The 16,797-nt window shown below is 43.7% G+C and overlaps 1 protein-coding gene and 2 pseudogenes across 1 annotated transcript in view; 2 read left to right on the forward strand and 1 right to left on the reverse strand.

The window, feature by feature from the left end:
• Positions 1 to 7,543, reverse strand: part of DNHD1 (dynein heavy chain domain 1) — a 78,927-nt gene extending 71,384 nt beyond the window's left edge. Inside the window, 2 exon segments of the mRNA XM_064365224.1 lie at positions 1,806 to 1,979; positions 5,476 to 7,543. Of these exon segments, the coding sequence (XP_064221294.1) occupies positions 1,806 to 1,979; positions 5,476 to 6,221 (920 nt within the window). The 5' untranslated portion in view covers positions 6,222 to 7,543.
• Positions 7,544 to 7,725: 182 nt separating this feature from the next.
• On the forward strand, positions 7,726 to 8,363 carry LOC105709533 (large ribosomal subunit protein uL22-like; annotated as a pseudogene).
• A 7,138-nt stretch (positions 8,364 to 15,501) lies between these two features.
• LOC105720320 (voltage-dependent anion-selective channel protein 1-like) lies at positions 15,502 to 16,693 on the forward strand (annotated as a pseudogene).
• The last annotated feature ends 104 nt before the right edge of the window (positions 16,694 to 16,797 follow it).

Consider the following 16,797-nt stretch of genomic DNA (forward strand, 5'->3'; position numbering starts at 1 on the left):
GGGAGGCTGAGGTGGGTGGATCATTTGAGGTCAAGAGTTTGAGACCAGCCTGACCAACACGGAGAAAGCTTGTTTCTACTAAAAATACAAAATTAGCTGGGCATAGTGGCGCATGCCTGTCATCCCAGCTACTTCAGAGGTTGAGGCAGAAGAATCGCTTGAACCAGGGAGGTTGCAGTGAGCTGAGAACACGCCATTGCACTTCAGCCTGGGAAACAAGAGTGAAACTTCATCTCAAAAAAAGAAAAAAGAAAGAGCTGCTGCCAGGGTGAAAGACCGTTGCTGAGGCAATGATGACAGAAAGAGCAAGCAAACGAAGTAGCAAGTCCCTTCTCCTCTTATCTTGCTGTCCAGTCTCCTTGCACCCTCCATTAATCAAACCTAATAGGAGCCCAGCTGAAAAAGGAGAAAAAGTTTGCAGAATCTCAGCCCCAGTATCACAAAGCAGAGAGGGAGGAGGAGAATTAGAGTCAGGAGACAATCAATTAATAATCAGCAAGATGCTGTCAGTGATCATTTATTAAATGAATTGATCAGTAAATGAATGAATAATATTGATCATTAGTACTACCTAAGTTCAAGGGAAAGAGATCAGTGTGCACAGGAAGTAAGGTTCTTTGGGAGAATACAGTAGATACTGCTTAAGAGCATGAACTTTTGAATTAAGATAGTCCTAGGTTTAAGTCCTGGTTATACCACTTATTATGTAACTTTGGACAAATTACTTAACCTCTCTTATGTATCAGTCCACTCATCTCATATATGGAAATAATAACAGAACCTACCTGGTAGATGAGGATTAAGAAACACATGTCATGAGTTGATTAGCACAGTGCCTAATATATTGAAGAGTTTGATTAAAGGCAATTATTACCATTATTTCTGGGAGGAGATGGACTTGAACAGCACTTTTAAAAATAGGTGAGATTTGAGCTGGGCATGGTGGCTCATGCCTGTAATCCTGGCAATTTGGGAAGCTAACGCTTAAGCCCAGGAGTTCAAGACCAGCCTGGCAACATAGTGAGACTTCGTTCTACAAAATATAAATTTTAGAAAACTAGCAGAGTGTGGTGACTTATGCTTGTAATCCCAGCTACTCAGGAGGCTGAAGTGAGAGGATCACTTGAGCCAGAGAAGTGTGCAGTGAGCCATGATTGTGCCACTGCACTCCAGCCTGGGTGATAGAGACCTTGCCTCAAAATAATAATAATAATAATAATAATATTAATAATAATAAATTTTTTAAAGTAGGTGTGATTTTTAAAAGTAGGATGTAATGAGGGAAAGTGAATAAATGCCTCTTGAGTCATGGAGAAAAAGGAGACTTGTTTTTTATAGCCCCAGAGATAAACTAAGACCAGGAGGTAGACATTAAAAGAGTAGAAGTTAAAAGAATGCAGATTTCGATTCAGTCTAAGGAATAAGATATCTGGAAAAAAGTTTCCCTGACATTGCAAAGATTTAAACAAACACATGATTCTTGCATTGCAGTTGGAAGAGATCACCATAAAATTTACTTCTCAGACTATGAACAAGTGTTTCCATCATTCTGGGATAAAGAAGAAAGAGTAAAACATGAGAAAAGGACGTGTAAGACAACAGGCTATGAAAGTGAAGTGGAGATATAGAGTGGAGAGGAGGAGGCTGAGGAGAAGGGAAGAGAGGTGGGGACACTGGAGTCACAGGAGGAGCATGTGGAGAAAGGACAGAGAGAGGTGTGCGCATGTTGAGAAAAAGGAGGGGGAAGATAGCATAGGAGGAAACCAGGCAGGGGGAGAAGAAGGGGCCTAGACTTAAGCTCTCACCTAAAGTACCGGCTGGGAGCCACATTGAGATAGAGGAATTGGATTTTCTTCAGGTATCTCTCCACGTTCAGAACAGTCATCACCTGGGTATTCCGGAAGGAAGTCTCAGGTGAGAAGCCAGTGCTTCTCTTTTGGAAGGCCTCTTCCCTGGGAACTTCATAGTCAGGCTGAGACCTGTTGGACAAAAAGTCAGGAAAGAAAAGGCAGAGCAAAAAAGTCAAGTACCTAGAGGTAGGTCTTTCCGCTGTTGGCTCGTGAAAGGAGGAGCTAGATTAGGTGCCTGAGGAGACCTGACATGGCATTGCCAGAGCCTGCCTACCATCTATACTCAAAGATACCACATACTGGGCAAATAGAGTAGATGATGCAACACAGTTAGGCAAAAATATTCACACAAACATGTGTGAGCAACCCCTCCCTTTCTAATAAATAATCATTCTGGATTGATTGTAATTACCGTGAAGTCAGTATTACATGATACTGTGTACAAATAATGGGAAGACTTCATTTTCCCAACTCATTGCTATGTAAGCCCACAGTACTGGATTTCCCTCCCAGGTCAACCTTCTTAGCCTTCCAGATTTAATATTCTATCTTTGATTCTATTATACCTGCTTTACAGCCCTGAACGATCTCCATGCCTGTCACTTTTTCTGCTCTTCCCCCACCATCACCCAACCTCTTAGCTTCACATTTTTTCCTTTCCTGCCAAGACCAAGTGGTGGCCCCTTCAAGCCTGCACCAGTAAATTCATCCTCTTACTCTTCTACATATTGGTCAACAAAATTGGTGTAGGACTTCGTTATCAATAACTCAAAAGTCAATTAGTAATAATTTTTAGTTGGGGTGACCTGAGAGCAGAAAAAACAAACAAACAAACAAACAAACAAACTCTGAAATAATTTAACTTAGACTTAGCCAGTCAGAATATACCAGTATCATTAATTGACCCAAACTTAGAGCAACACAAGTTTGCCCAGGGATAACAGTGCAGTCCTATTCTAGAGTTCATATCAACAATATGGTTTATACCAGAAAGACTGAATCACAGACTGAGATAAAAAACAAAAAGACAATATGGTTTATAACCTCTATAAATATGTCCTTGATGAACTGTTGTGTTGGATCAGGACATCTTAAATGATATATTGCTACTATAGGTTCATTTTCTCAGCAAAGTCTTATATGATATAATATATTCAGAAGATCACAAAACCAAGGACATTTGCTCCTCTACAAGTTCCTGGTGTCCAATCAGCTGTGGACTCATTCTGCTCTGATGTCTTCATACAAGCCCTCAGGCAGCTACCTCTTTCAGGCCTCTCAGATTGCTATCCCTAACCCCATGCCAGCCCTGCCGAGCTCCCAGCTCCATCCCATTCTCTGCCTCCTTCCCTGCCTGGAGAAAGCTGAAGTTTTGTCATTAGTCAAATCCCTCTACTTTAGTTGCCTTTCCACACACTCATCTGTCCCCCAATGTTAGAGGAAGAGGTATCCTTTCTTCTCTGTAAGACTGATTCTTCTGTCAGTGCTCTGGATCCCTTATTCTCTACATATATTTTTAATCTACTCTTCTTTTTACCTTAATTTATTTATTCATTTAGTCTACGAATATTTATTGAGCACCTACTTCTCAAGCACTATGTTAAGGGCTATAAACATCTCTCTATACAAAATAGATAAATAAATAAATAAAAGAGTCCCTACTCAGACAGCAACATTCTTTCAAGCTGCTGCCCTGCTAAAATGCAATTTCCACTTCACCTCCCATTCACTCCTCAATGCATCACAATCTAGCTTTCTCCCCACAAAACTTAACTTCTTCCTGTTACTACATCCAATGAACATTTTTCATCCTTCTTACTTGTCTCATTTAACATGTAACACTACTGAATGCTCCCTCCTCCTTAAAACTCTATTTCACCTCCTAACCTGCAAAGATATTTTTGTTAATCTAATCTAGAACTGAACACTTCCAACACGTGCTTTCCCCTAACTATACTCCCTCTCTGTCTCTCTTTCTCACCCCCAACCCCCAGAGGAGCAGCCAGGCAAAGACAGTATTCTTTTGTTTTATAGTACTTATTACAATTTGTAATTATATTTTACTTGTTATCAACTTAATGATATCTAGCTCCCTAAAACTGTAATACCTCAACGGAAGGGACTGAGTCTGTCTCATTCACTTCTGTCTGTCTAGAATCTTGCAGTTCCTAATAAGTGTAGATATCCAACACTTATTGAATGAATGAATGCCTGGGAAGCCACTCCTGGAGAACTTAATGCAAACTAAGCCATATTAGCTAGACCTCAGAGGTTTATTGCCAGGTTCAAAGTGAGGGCAAAGAACTTGACCCCTTCCCAACATCTCAGCCCATTGCCAATTCAGTTAAGTTCCCTCAGGAAAGGAAACTTGTACTCAGGGCACAGTGCAGCTCTTTGAAAAAGAAAAAGATTCCAATGGGGCTACTGAAAGCATAAATTTGTGGCACTGCCACTTTGCATTAGGGCCCCAGGAGCCTGCCTATCTATCTAACATTGGACTCTTATGGAAAGACTTGACCCAGCCATAAAATTACAGCAAAAACTGAGGAAGTCAAGCTTAATTAAAAGTAAAACTAGCCTTCTTCCTGAACAGTGAATGTGCCACAGATAGCTGCAAAGCACTGTCTAGAAAATGAGGCCAGAGGACAAGGAGAATTCCAAGACTAAAGTTAAAGAACTCTCTTGGGCGTGGTGGCTCACACCTGTAATCTTCACATTTTGGCAGGCCGAGGCAGGCGGATCAGAGACGTAGCCTGGCCAACATGGCAAAATGCTGTCTCTACCAAAAATACAAAAATTAGCCAGGCGTGGTGGCATGAGCCTGTAATCCCAGGTACTCAGGAGGCTGAGGCAAAGGAATCGCTTGAACCTGGGAGGCAGAGGTTGCAGTGAGCCAAGATCACACCACTGCACTCTAGCCTGGGAGACAGAGTGAGACTTCCATTTCAAAAGAAAAAAAAAAAATCAAAAACTAAAGAACTCTGAGATGGCATTCCTGTAGAGAGCTCTGATAGCCAGATATTTTTAAAAAGAAAGAAAAAACTACCACTCAAGGGGCCAAAGTGCCCACATTGGCAGGGCAAGAAGAAGACTCTGGAAGAGTCAAGATGAAATTCTATCCAGTAGTGCTGCCAACTCCACTCTCCCTGGAAGCTGGTTTAACTCACAAAGACATGTGGGAAGGGCACTCAGACATGCAATCCCTAGGGTACCCTGGGGGAAGGACCCAGCATCCAGGAACCAGCTCACAGTAGACCAGGCAATGTTCAGTGATTATGAATGAATTATAGAAAAAGAATTGAGGAGACTTCTGGCATCATCCAAGAAAGAAGACTGGAAACTGAAAAGTCAAGCTGTTATTCTAAAGCTTTGGCTGCCTCATAGCTGACTTCTGATTTTCATTAATTTCTGTATTTCTCTATGGGGATTAACACTAAGACCACTGGGTTTATTTTGCAAAGAAAAAGGAAGAGGAAAGCAACCTCATACTAGCTTGGCATGGAGCTGGGCTAATTCCTATGATCAGCAGAGCGCTGGATCTAAACATCCAAGTGGCCCTAGAGGCACCCATAAAGCAGCTTCTTTTTCTCTTCTGCTCAAGCCCTAAACTGAGTCCCTCACTTACCTGGTCTCTTTTCTTCCAACAGGCTCCTCCTCTGCATTGGCAGTGTCACTGCTTTCATACCGTACAGGGATGTCCGTTGCCAGTGCCAAGGGAAGGAGACTAAGTCCGTCCAGCCACACAGCCTCTTCTAGGGCCACCTCAGCACCAATGATGCCCAGGCAGCACTGTAGCTCAGGCAACGTCAATGGTCGCAGCCAGGTGGCCAGCTCCTCTTTTACTTGCTGCCTACTCCACTGGGCGTGCACAAAAGGGCAAGCTGGGCATGGGGGCCTGTGACGGAGCCTCTGCTTCTGGGGATAGCAGTCAGCATGGGAAGCACTGTCTAACAAAGAGTTATCTGGAGGAAAGGCCTGGACAATGGCACCTAGCAGGTCTAGATGGAGGTGGGTTTGGACCCAGGGTGCCCAGCAGTACAGCTGCTCCAGGAAGGGCAGCAAATCAAGGTGACCAACTAGCAACTCACGATATGGAGGCAGTAGACCCAGTACTGCATGCAGATAGCACCAAGCTGCAGGGCTACTGTCCTGCAACACAGCTGAGAACAGAGTTCGGAGCTCAGCTAGCAGGAGCTCCAGCACTGTGGGCTGCTCTGACTCAGTCGCTGGCTTCAGGAACTGCCTCTGTTTCTGCTGAGAGACCAAGGGCTGTTCTCTGCTGTCCAAGACACATATGGAGTGCCAAGACTTAAGGGGATCAGATGATGTCTCATCAGAAGACAAACCTACCCTCCTCTCCTCTGGGACCATGAGGAGCAGGGCATTCAACTGCTGTCGAAGTGACCTTGCCCACAGCTCAGGCTCCAACTGCCAGTTCCAGGATGCCAGACACCTGGCCTCACCTGCATGGGCCAGCCCAGGAGAAAGGCCAGAGAAGGACTTCAGGCTCTGGGCAGGGGATGGTCAGAGTCAATGGGGTTAGGAGGAAGAAAGGACCCGGAACACAGAAATAGCAGAGAGCCTTTCCTGAGACCCTCAGGCCCTCCCTACTGCTTCCCCAAAGACTCTGGTAAGAAGCAGGCCTAAGACAGAGGTGAGAACCCTCTCTGCAGAAGAGTTCCTTCTTACCTCCCAGTACCCTGTCCCCTTCACCTGACCTAGGGGGTTTAGGAGGCAAGGCAAGGGAAGAGAGCCCGATCTGCTGATGAGGTTTCATTGAAGAGTGCCTGCTGGAGCAGTGAATAAACTTAGACTTGAGTCCCAGTCCCAGGCTTACCCTAATCATAGCCACCCACACACAGAGAGACTGGCATACACACGTGCAATCACTTGAAGAGGCAAACTGACAAACCGACAGGGCCCACTTTGAACCTCGGTCACAGCAAGGAATCTACACTCGGGTTGGCGATCACCTGAAAAGCGGGGAAACAGGTTGTCACTCAGAGGCAGCAAAGCCCCAGTCCCATGACGTCTTTTCCCACAGGCTAAGGAGGTCGTGAAGACAGCCGAGGAACAGCCACAGCAAATGACGGTCAGGATGCGGGGAGGGGAAGACGTGAAGCAGGGGCAAAGCAGGGGGCTGGGAGAGAGGGGAAGAGGAGGCGGACTCTGTGGGAGAGGCTGCTGAGCGCAGGGGCGACAGCGGGTCCTGGGGAACAAAGAGAAACAGATCCCGAGCCGAGGAGTCACCACAGCTCCACCCGCACCCAGCACCCAGCTGTTAGAACCGTTACAAGACCCCAGAAGGACCGAGTCTGCCGCGAGCATCCAGGGGAGCCAGAAAGAGGAGGGGCCAGGGTCTGATGTGGGCGGTGCCGAGAGGGCAGAGCGCGAGCCAGGAGGGGCGGGACTAACCTGTGGGCTGAGGCTTGCCTGGGACAGGGACCTGTGAGGACCAGGCGGGGTGTGAACGAGCAGCACGGTTGACTCGGGAGACTAGCAATCCAGAGGGTGTCGTAAGCGGGTGTTTACTTCCATTCACTGAGTGTCTAAACTAGTGCCAGGCCTTTGGTATATCCCCACCCCCGACGTTTCTATCTACGCCATCCTACCTCCCCAAAAGAAGGCCGAACAAAACAGAATCCTTGATCTCAAGGAGCTCAACATCTATTTGGCACACGGAGTGGGCGGGGGAGGGGGTCTCGGGGGGAAGGGCTTATGGAGGGGGCTGATTTTTAAAAATCAAGTGGAATGATTAAAATTTTAAAAATAAAGAAATTCAGCCCCACCTCTCCTCTGAAATCCAGATTAGTGTATCCAACTGCCTACTTAATGTCTCCACTTGGAGAGTTTATAGGTATCTCAAAATGTTCAAAAGCAGATTCCTAACCACCCTCTCCCTACCAAAGAAACCCTGCTCCTGCTGTTTCCCTAAGCGGCCTGAGGTAATCTGTGAAAATGGTTCGCTATTCACTTGATCCGGAGATCCCTACAAAGTCATGCAAATCAAGAGGTTCCAATCTTCGTGTTCCCTTTATGAACACACGTGAAACTGCCCAGGCCATCAAGGGTATGCATATACGAAAAGCCACGAAGTATCTGAAAGATGTCACTGTACAGAAACGGTGCGTACCATTCCGACGTTAGAATGGTGGAGTTGGCAGATGTGCCCAGGCCAAGCAGTGGGGCTGGACACAAGGTCAGTGGCCCAAAAAGAGTGCTGAATTTTTGCTGCACATGCTTAAAAATGCAGAGAGTAATGCTGAACTTAAGGGTTTAGATGTAGATTCTCTGGTCATTGAGCATAGCCAAGTGGATAAAGCACCCAAGATGCACGACCGGGCCTACAGAGCTCATGGTCAGATTAACCCATACATGAGTTCTCCCTGCCACACTGAGATGATTCTTACTGAAAAGGAACAGATTGTTCCCAAACCAGAAGAGGAGGTTGCCCAGAAGAAGAAGATATCCCAGATGAAACTGAAGAAACAAAAACTTAAGGCACGGGAGTAAATTCAGCATTAAAATAAATGCAACCAAAAGGAAAAAAAAAAAAAAAAGAAACCCTGCTCCTTTCACTGTCTTTCCCATCTGAGTCAATGGCAAATCCATTCTTTCTGGTTTCTCAGGTCAAAACCTTGGAGTTACGTTTGCAACCTCTTCCTAATGCCTTCTTTCTCTATCCCTTTCTCTCTCTCTCTCTCTCTCTCTGTCTCTCTCTTTCTCTCTCTCTCTCCCCCTGCCCCCACAAGTAATCCTTCAGGAAATTCTATTGGTTATACCTTCAGAATATGTCCAGAATCCAACATTTCCCACCATCTTAAGTACTACAACCTTGGTCTAAGCTGCTATCATTTCTCACCTGGGTTTTCCACAGCCTTCTAACTGTTCTCCTTGCCTCAAACTCTTCTCATGCTTCTCAATGTTGCCCCTACAATTTATTCTTTTTAGAGCAGCAAGGGCTGTTTTTCAAATATGGGCAGATCCTATCACTCCTCTGCTAAAAGCTCACTAATGCCCCCTCATCTAATTCCTTCAGCTGAAAGCCAAAGTCCTATCATGGCCTACAAATTGCTGATAACTACCTGCTACCTTAGTAGCCTTCTCTCTCCATATTCACTCTACTACTGCTGTGCCTGGATCACACCAAACATACTCCCACCTCACAGCCTACATACATGCTGTGCTGTCTGCTTGTGTATCAGTTAGGAGATCCACAAGTTATGATTGTTATTTATTTTTATATTTTTTGTAGAGACAGGATCTCACTATGTTGCCCAGCCTGGTCTCGAGCTCCTGGCCTCTAGCAATCGTCCCACCTCAGCCTCCTATAGTGCTGGGATTACAGGCATGAGTCATCACACTGTATCTTTAGTAGAGACAGGGTTTCACCATGTTGGCCAGGCTGGTCTCGAACTCCTGACCTTGTGATTTGCCCCCCTTGGCCTCCCAAAGTGCTGGGATTACAGGTGTGAGCCACTGCGCCCGGCCTATTATCTTCATTTTCCAAAAAGTGAAACTGAGGTAAAATATCCCATGACTAGTAAGTGGTGATGTTAGGATTTCAGTCCAGGCAGTCTGACTACAGAGCCTATCTTCTTACTCACAAACGAAGATTGTTATACATGTATTTTTTTCCACTAATATTTTCTGATCACGTATTCATGGTGCCTAGTATAGGAGCTGGGGATAGAATAGGCAGCAATCAGAATCTCTGCTGCCATGGAGCTTATATTTCTAGTTAGGGGAAATAGTAAGGAAATAATTATATGAAATGGCAATAAGTGCTATGGAAAGAAGCAATGCAGGTAAAGAGGATAAAGATGTTGGGGACAGAGTTTCTATTTTCTGTTGGGCAGTTAGGGAAGAACTCACTAATAAGGTGGCATTTGAGGAGAGAATTGAAATGAGAGAGTAAGCCTTGAGAGCATCTGGAAGAAATGTTCACTCTTCTACTGTTCAGCTAGTTGTGTATGCCACTAGTTGTCCCCAGTATCCATTGTCTCCTTCTTTGTGAAAAGAATCTCTAAATTTTATGTTGGCATATGACCACTGAAAATAAAGATTAGATTTTGTAGCTTTCCTTACAGCTAGGTGTGACCATGTGATTGATGTGAGCAGTTGCCAGGCTATGCCCTTAAAGGAAAGGGTATGCCTTCCCCTTTCCTTTTCCCTCTATCTCACTAGTTGGGATGGGACCCGGTACACATAGTAGTAAATTATTTTGGAGCTGACAAGGACTACTTCCTTGAAGAAGGCAGAACAACTAAAGTCTACCATTGTAGCCTCAGAGTACTTATATTTGCATGGTTATGTGAGAGAAAAAAATAAACTATCATGTTTAAGCCATGATATTTTGGGTCTTTTTATTATAGCATTTGTGTGGGTAGGTAGAAGTTTTAGATCGGGGTCCCCAAAACCCTGGGTCACAGACTGGTACCAATCACGGCCTGTTAGGAACCAGGCTACACAGCAGGAGGTGAGTGGTGGGTGAGCAAGTGAAGCTTCATCTGTATTTACAGCCACTCTCCGTTGCTCACATTACCATCTGAGCTCTGCCTATGTTAGATCAGCAGTGGCATTAGATTCTCATAGGTGCATGAACCCTATTGTGAACAGCACATGCTAGGTGGCATGTTCCTTATGAAAATCTAATGTCTGATGATCTGTCACTGTCTCCCATCACCCCCCATGGGATTGTGTAGTTGCAGGAAAACAAGCTCAGGGCTCCTACTGATTCTCCATTATGGTGAGTTGTATAATTATTACATATTACAATATTATAATAAAAAAATTAGGTTCACAATAAATGTAATGCATCTGAATCATCCTGAAACCATTACCCCCTCCCCTGGTCCATGGAAAAATTGTCTTCCACTGCATTGGTCCATGGTGCCAAAAAGGTTGCACTCCAGCCTGGGGACCACTGTTTTAGACGGTCTCCCTAGACTAGAGATTTCCTGCTCCCTAGTATATATCTTCCTAGTATACCCTACATATCCCCACCCCCAACGTTGACTGTGAATATGACAAATTTTACTTATGTGACTAGATTATAATATATGGCATAGTTGACTGTAAGAGAGATTGTCTGGGTGGGCCTGACCTAATCACATGAGCCACATGAGCCCTTTAAAAGCAGAATGTTTTCTTCATGGTTGCAGAAGGGGACATCAGAAAAGTCTGAAGCATGAGGAGCATTTGAGGCACTGTTGTTGGCTTGAAAATGGAGGAACCACATGTCAAGGAAGACAGGTGGCCTCTAGGACCTGAGAGTGGCTCCTGGCTAATGGCCATGAAGGAAACAGGGACATCAGTCTTACAGTTGCAAGGAACTGAATCTTGCCAGCAACAATATAGCTTGGAAGTGGATCCCTCTGAGCCCCCCACCCCGCAGAGCCACCAGATGAGTAGCCCAGTCAACATCTTGACTTTAGGCTTATGATACCCTGAGCAGAGAATCCAATCAAGTCATGCTGGACATCTGATCTACAGAACTGTGAGATACTACATAGGTCTTGTTTTTAAGCTGCTTAGTTTGTAATAACTTGTTATGCAGCTGCAGAAAACTTGTGTATTAGTGAGGGTTATCCAGAGAAACAGAACTGATAGGCTGAGAAGTCCCACAGTCTGCTGTCTACAACCTACAGAACGAGGAAATCTGGTGGTGTAATTCAATCCAAGTTTGAAGGCCCGAGAACCAGGGCACTGATGTCCAAAGATGGAAGATGAATGTCTCAGCTAAAACAGCAAATCCACCAGCTGCCTGTTTAAATTCTACTTAAGCAACAGATTGTACAATGACCATCCACATTGGTGAGGATGATCTTTACTGAGTCTACCTATTCAAATACTAATCTCTTCCAGGAATACTCTCAAAGACACACCCAGAAATAATGTTTTACCAGCTATCTGAGCATCTCTTAGCTCAGTCAAGTTGACAAAATTAACCATCACAGCCTGTGAAACCCTGTCTCTACTAAAGATACAAAAAAAAAAAAAATTAGCTAGGCGTGGTGGCATGCACCTGTAATCCCAGCTACTCAGGAGGCTAAGGCAGGAGAATCGCCTGAACCCAAAAGGCAGAAGTTGCAGTGAGTCAAGATCACACCACTGCACTCCAGTCTGGGCGACAAGGAGAGACTCTGTCTCAAAAAAAAAAAAAAAAAGGAAAATGAAGATAATAGATAGTGTCTACCTTGTTGTGAGGATTAAGTGAATCAATGTAATGCACACAAAATGCTTTAGAATAGAGCCTGCTAAGTAGTAGACACTTGATAAAATTGTTAAGTGTTTGGTTGTTATTCATTTTGACATAATGGTAAACAAGATAAAAGATTCATAGAGGGCAAGGGCAAGAATAAAGATCATGGACAACTCTTCATGAAAGGGCAAGGAAGAGTACTTGAGTCACATTAGGCCTTAAAATTTAAGGCCTTGAAACAAGAAAAAGGGTGGGTGCGGTGGCTCATTCCTGTAATCCCAAAAACTTTGGGAGACTGAAGTGGGAGGATCACTTGAGCCCAGGAGGTTAAGGCTGCAGTGAGCCATGTTTGTGCCACCGCACTCCAGCCTGGGCAACAGAGCAAGACCTTGTCTCAAAAAACAAATACCACCACCAACAACAAAAAACACAATCAAATCTCTTCAGACAAAGACAGAAAGGAATTCTGTTCAGTAAGCTCTACCAAGCCCTCAACACTGCCTAAAACTCTTGTTTCTTTTGTCAGTTTACTCTTCCATTCCGGGTAATGAGTATTTCAAACCTCTTGTACTCTCTCATCTTCCATTTCCTTCTGCTTTATTCTCAGATGATGACTTTACCTTCTATTTGAAAAAAGGAGATGCTGTATTATCAATCAGCGTTCTCCAGAGAAGCAGAACTAATAAGATAATTGTATTTATATAAAGAGATATATTTTAAGAAATTGGCTAACACAATAGTGGGGGCTGGTAAGTCCAAAATATGTAGGACAGGCTGGCATGATGGAAACTCATGCCGAAGTTAATGATGCAGTCTTACACTTTCTTCTTAAATTTTTTAAATTTTTATTTTTTTAGAGACAAAACTTCACTCTGTTGCCCAGGCTGGAGTGCAGATCATAGCTCACTGCAACCTTGAACTCCTGAACTCGAACAATCTTTCCATCTTGGCCTCCCAAAGCATTGGATTACAGATGTGAACCACAGTACCTAGCCCGATGTTGCAGTCTTAAAGCAGAATTTCTTCTTCTTTGAGAAACCTCAGTTTTACTCTGAGGCTTTCAACTGATCCACATTATCAAGAGTAATCTCCTTTATTTAAAGTCAACTCAGCATAGACGTTAGCCATACCTATAAAATGCCTTCACAGGAACACCCAAATTAGTGTTTGACTACATAACTGAGTACTATAGTCTAGCCAAGTTGATACACAAAACTAACCATCACATGCTATTTAAAAGGAACTCTCTCAATCTCCCAATGCCAAACTTTAAAAGCACATAGCTCTGCTCTTATCCACTCCTCCATCCTTCCTGTTACCAATTAGAGATGCTCTTTCTCTCTCTAAAGTCAAGTTCTATAAATTTGCTCTCGGGCTATTCCTTCTTGCTTCCTTTCACTCAACAAATATTTATTGAGTATCAACTGTATCAGGCACTATTTTTAGTGTTTGGTTACATCAGTGTACAAAACAGTAACAATGACAAAAATTCCTGATTTATGGAGCTTACATTCAAGTGGGGGAGAGAGATAATAAAGAATAAAATGAGTAAACTACATAGCATGTGAGAAGTGATATATGCTAGGGAAAAAAACGAAGCAAAGGAATGTCTAAGGGGAGCATGGGTTACCATTTTAAATAGGATAATCAGAGTAAGCCTTAATAAAAAGGTGACATCTGAGCAAGGACTTGAAGGAAAGGAGGACAGATCTTCCCCCTGTCTTTTGTCTGGTTTATTTTATTTATTATTTTGAGACAGGGTCTTGCTCTGTCACCCAGGCTGGATGGCAGTGATGTGATCATGGCTCACTGCAGCCTCAACCTTCTGAGCTCTAGTGATCCTTGTACCTCAGCCTCCCAAGTAGCTGGGACTACAGGCATGTGCCACCACGTCCAGCATATTTTGGTTTTTGCATGTATCTTTTTTTTTTTTTTTTAAAGATATGGGGTCTCTGTATGTTGCCCAGGCTGGTCTTGAACTCCTGGGCTCAGGCAATCCTCCTACCTTGGCCTCCCAAAGTTCTGGGATTATAGGTGTGAGTAACCATGCCAGGTCTCACCTTCAGAAACACTTCCAGTGAAGCTCTCCTTCATCTTTCAAACAAGGAAAGTTTTCACTACTGTATGTTTCCATTACAAGATATATTTCTTCTTTATAACATTCATCACAGTTGTGATTACTTGTCCTACATTAACCTTCACATAACTACATTAAGTTCCAAGAGAACATGGATTGAATGTTCTCGTTCAGCTCTGTATCTGCAGGGCTTACACTAAAAATTGGTAAAAGCAGTCACTCAAATATCTGTGGAATATGTGAATATATAGATGAATGTGGGGCATAGCCAGAAAATGAAAAACAGAGTCTTTATTACAAGTAACTAAGCTAATTCATAACTAATCAAAAGGAGTCCAGACTCAAGACAAAAAGCTGTTAGGAAGCACTCTGTTGAGCCTCTGCACCTGCACTGGAGCTGAAGGGATTCCTTTTTAAAAAATTAAATCAAAAAAAAATTTTTAAGTGTAACAACAACAACAACAATAAAAGCTGTTAGGAGACTGCTGCTGTCATCTGTATAAGAGCTGATAAAAGTTTAAAGGGCCAGGCACTGTGGCTCATGCCTGTAATCCCAGCATTTTGGGAGGCTGAGGCAGGTGGATAACCAGAGGTCAGGAGTTTGAGACCAGCCTGACCAACATGTTGAAACCCCATCTCTACAAAAAATACAAAAATTAGCCAGGCATGGTGGTGGGCACCTGTAATGCCAGCTACTCGGGTGGCTGAGGCAGAAGAACCTGGGAGGCGAAGGTTGCAGTGAGCTGAGATAGCGCCATTGTACTCCAGCCTGGGCAACAGAGCGAGACTCTATCTCAAAAAAATAAACTAAAATAGCTGATGAAAGTTTGATTAAGGTAGTAACAACAAAGATGGAGAGTAGGAAAAGGGTTCAAGAGATATTTAAGCAGAACTATAGGACTTAGAAATTAGGTGGAAACTAGAATGGCAGAGTGATTTGCTCCAAATAGGGCCTTTCAGATGTTGACCAATCCATGACTATTAAGGGTAGAAGATACCACCTAGTGAGATTGTGGGTGAAAAACATCTTTAAATCATTGCCAAAAGGTCAAAGGTTAGATATGTAGGTTCACTTCTGTCTCTTCTGGTAATAGGCCTTTCTTTTAGTTATGTTAATAGTAAATTGAGCTGGGAGATTCAAAGATGCTCATTCAACAAGTATCTGTTGAGAACACATTATATGCTGTGTACTGTGATAAGGATACAATGGTGAGCAATACAGACTAGACTTGGACTCTGACTTCATGAGGTGTATAATGAAACACCATTAAAAGCACTACACGCCGGCTGCTCGCTCTGCTCTATGCCTCCCCGATGAATCCCCCATCACAGCTGCCGCCAACTCTACCACCACTGGCTCTGAGCAGAAGATGGCTGTGCCACCCAAGTATGCCAATCTTGGCAAACCTGCCAGGAATGTCTTCACCAAGGGCTATGGATATGGCTTATTAAAACTTGATCTGAAAACAAACTAAGAAGGCATTTGTAAGCTTAGGCTCAGCCAACACTGAAACCACCAAAGTGACAGGCAGTCCGGAGACCAAATACAGATAAACTGAGTATGGCCTGATGTTTATGAAGTGAAACATACAACACACTAGGACTGAGATTACTGTGGAAGATCAGCTTGCAAGTGGACTGAAGCTGACCCTTCATTCATCCTTGTCACCTAATACTGGGGGGAAAATGCTAAAATCAAGACCAGGTACAAGCAGGAGCACATCAACCTGGGCTGTAACCTGGATTTTGACATCGCTGGGTCCTCAATCTGGGGCACCCTGGTGCTGGGTTACAAGGGTTGGCTGGCTACCAGGTAAATTTTGAGACTGCAAAATCCTGAATGACTTAGAGCAACTTTGCAATTGGCTACAAGTCTGATGAATTCCAATTTCACAATAATGGGAATAATGGGACAGTTTGGTGGCTCCATTTAACAGAAGGTGAATAAGAAGGTGGAGACCACTGTCAATTTCACCTGGACAGCAGGAAACAGTAACACTGATATGGTTTGGCTGTGTCCCCACCAAAATCTAATTTTGAATTATAGCTCCCGTAATTCCCATGTGTTGGGGGAGGGACCTGGTGGCAGATCATTGAATCACGAAGGCAGTTTCCCTCATACTGTTCTTGTGGTAGTGAACATCTCATGAGATCTGATGGTTTTATAAGGGGAAACTCCTTTCACTTGGCTCTCATTTTCTCTCTTGCCTGCCACCATGTAAGATGTGCCTTTTGCCTTCCACCATAATGGTGAAGCCTCTCCAGCCATGTGGAACTGTGAATCCATTAAACCTTTTCCTTTATAAATTACCCAGTCTCAGGTATATCTCTATCAGCAGTGTGAAAACAGACTAATACAAACACTCACTTTGGAATATCCAAGTATCTGATCAACCCTGACACCTGCTTCTTGGCTAAGTGAACAACTCTAACCAAATAGGTTTAGAATACACTGAGACCCTAAAACCAGGTATCAAAATGACACTGTCAACTGTCCTGGATTGCAAGAATGACAATGCCAATGGCCACACGCTAGGTTTGGAACTGAAATTTCGAGCATAAATACTGTACAATACTTTTACATAATTTTGCAGCAGAGCTACCTTCTGAATTTGTCTCTTACTGTATGTCTGGGATGCAAGCATTGCTAAATGTTAGATTTCCAG

Source organism: Aotus nancymaae, unplaced genomic scaffold (genome assembly GCF_030222135.1).
Source record: "Aotus nancymaae isolate 86718 unplaced genomic scaffold, 86718_ANA_hifiasm-v0.15.2.pri h1tg000059l, whole genome shotgun sequence".
Taxonomy (NCBI): Eukaryota; Metazoa; Chordata; class Mammalia; order Primates; family Aotidae; genus Aotus; species Aotus nancymaae.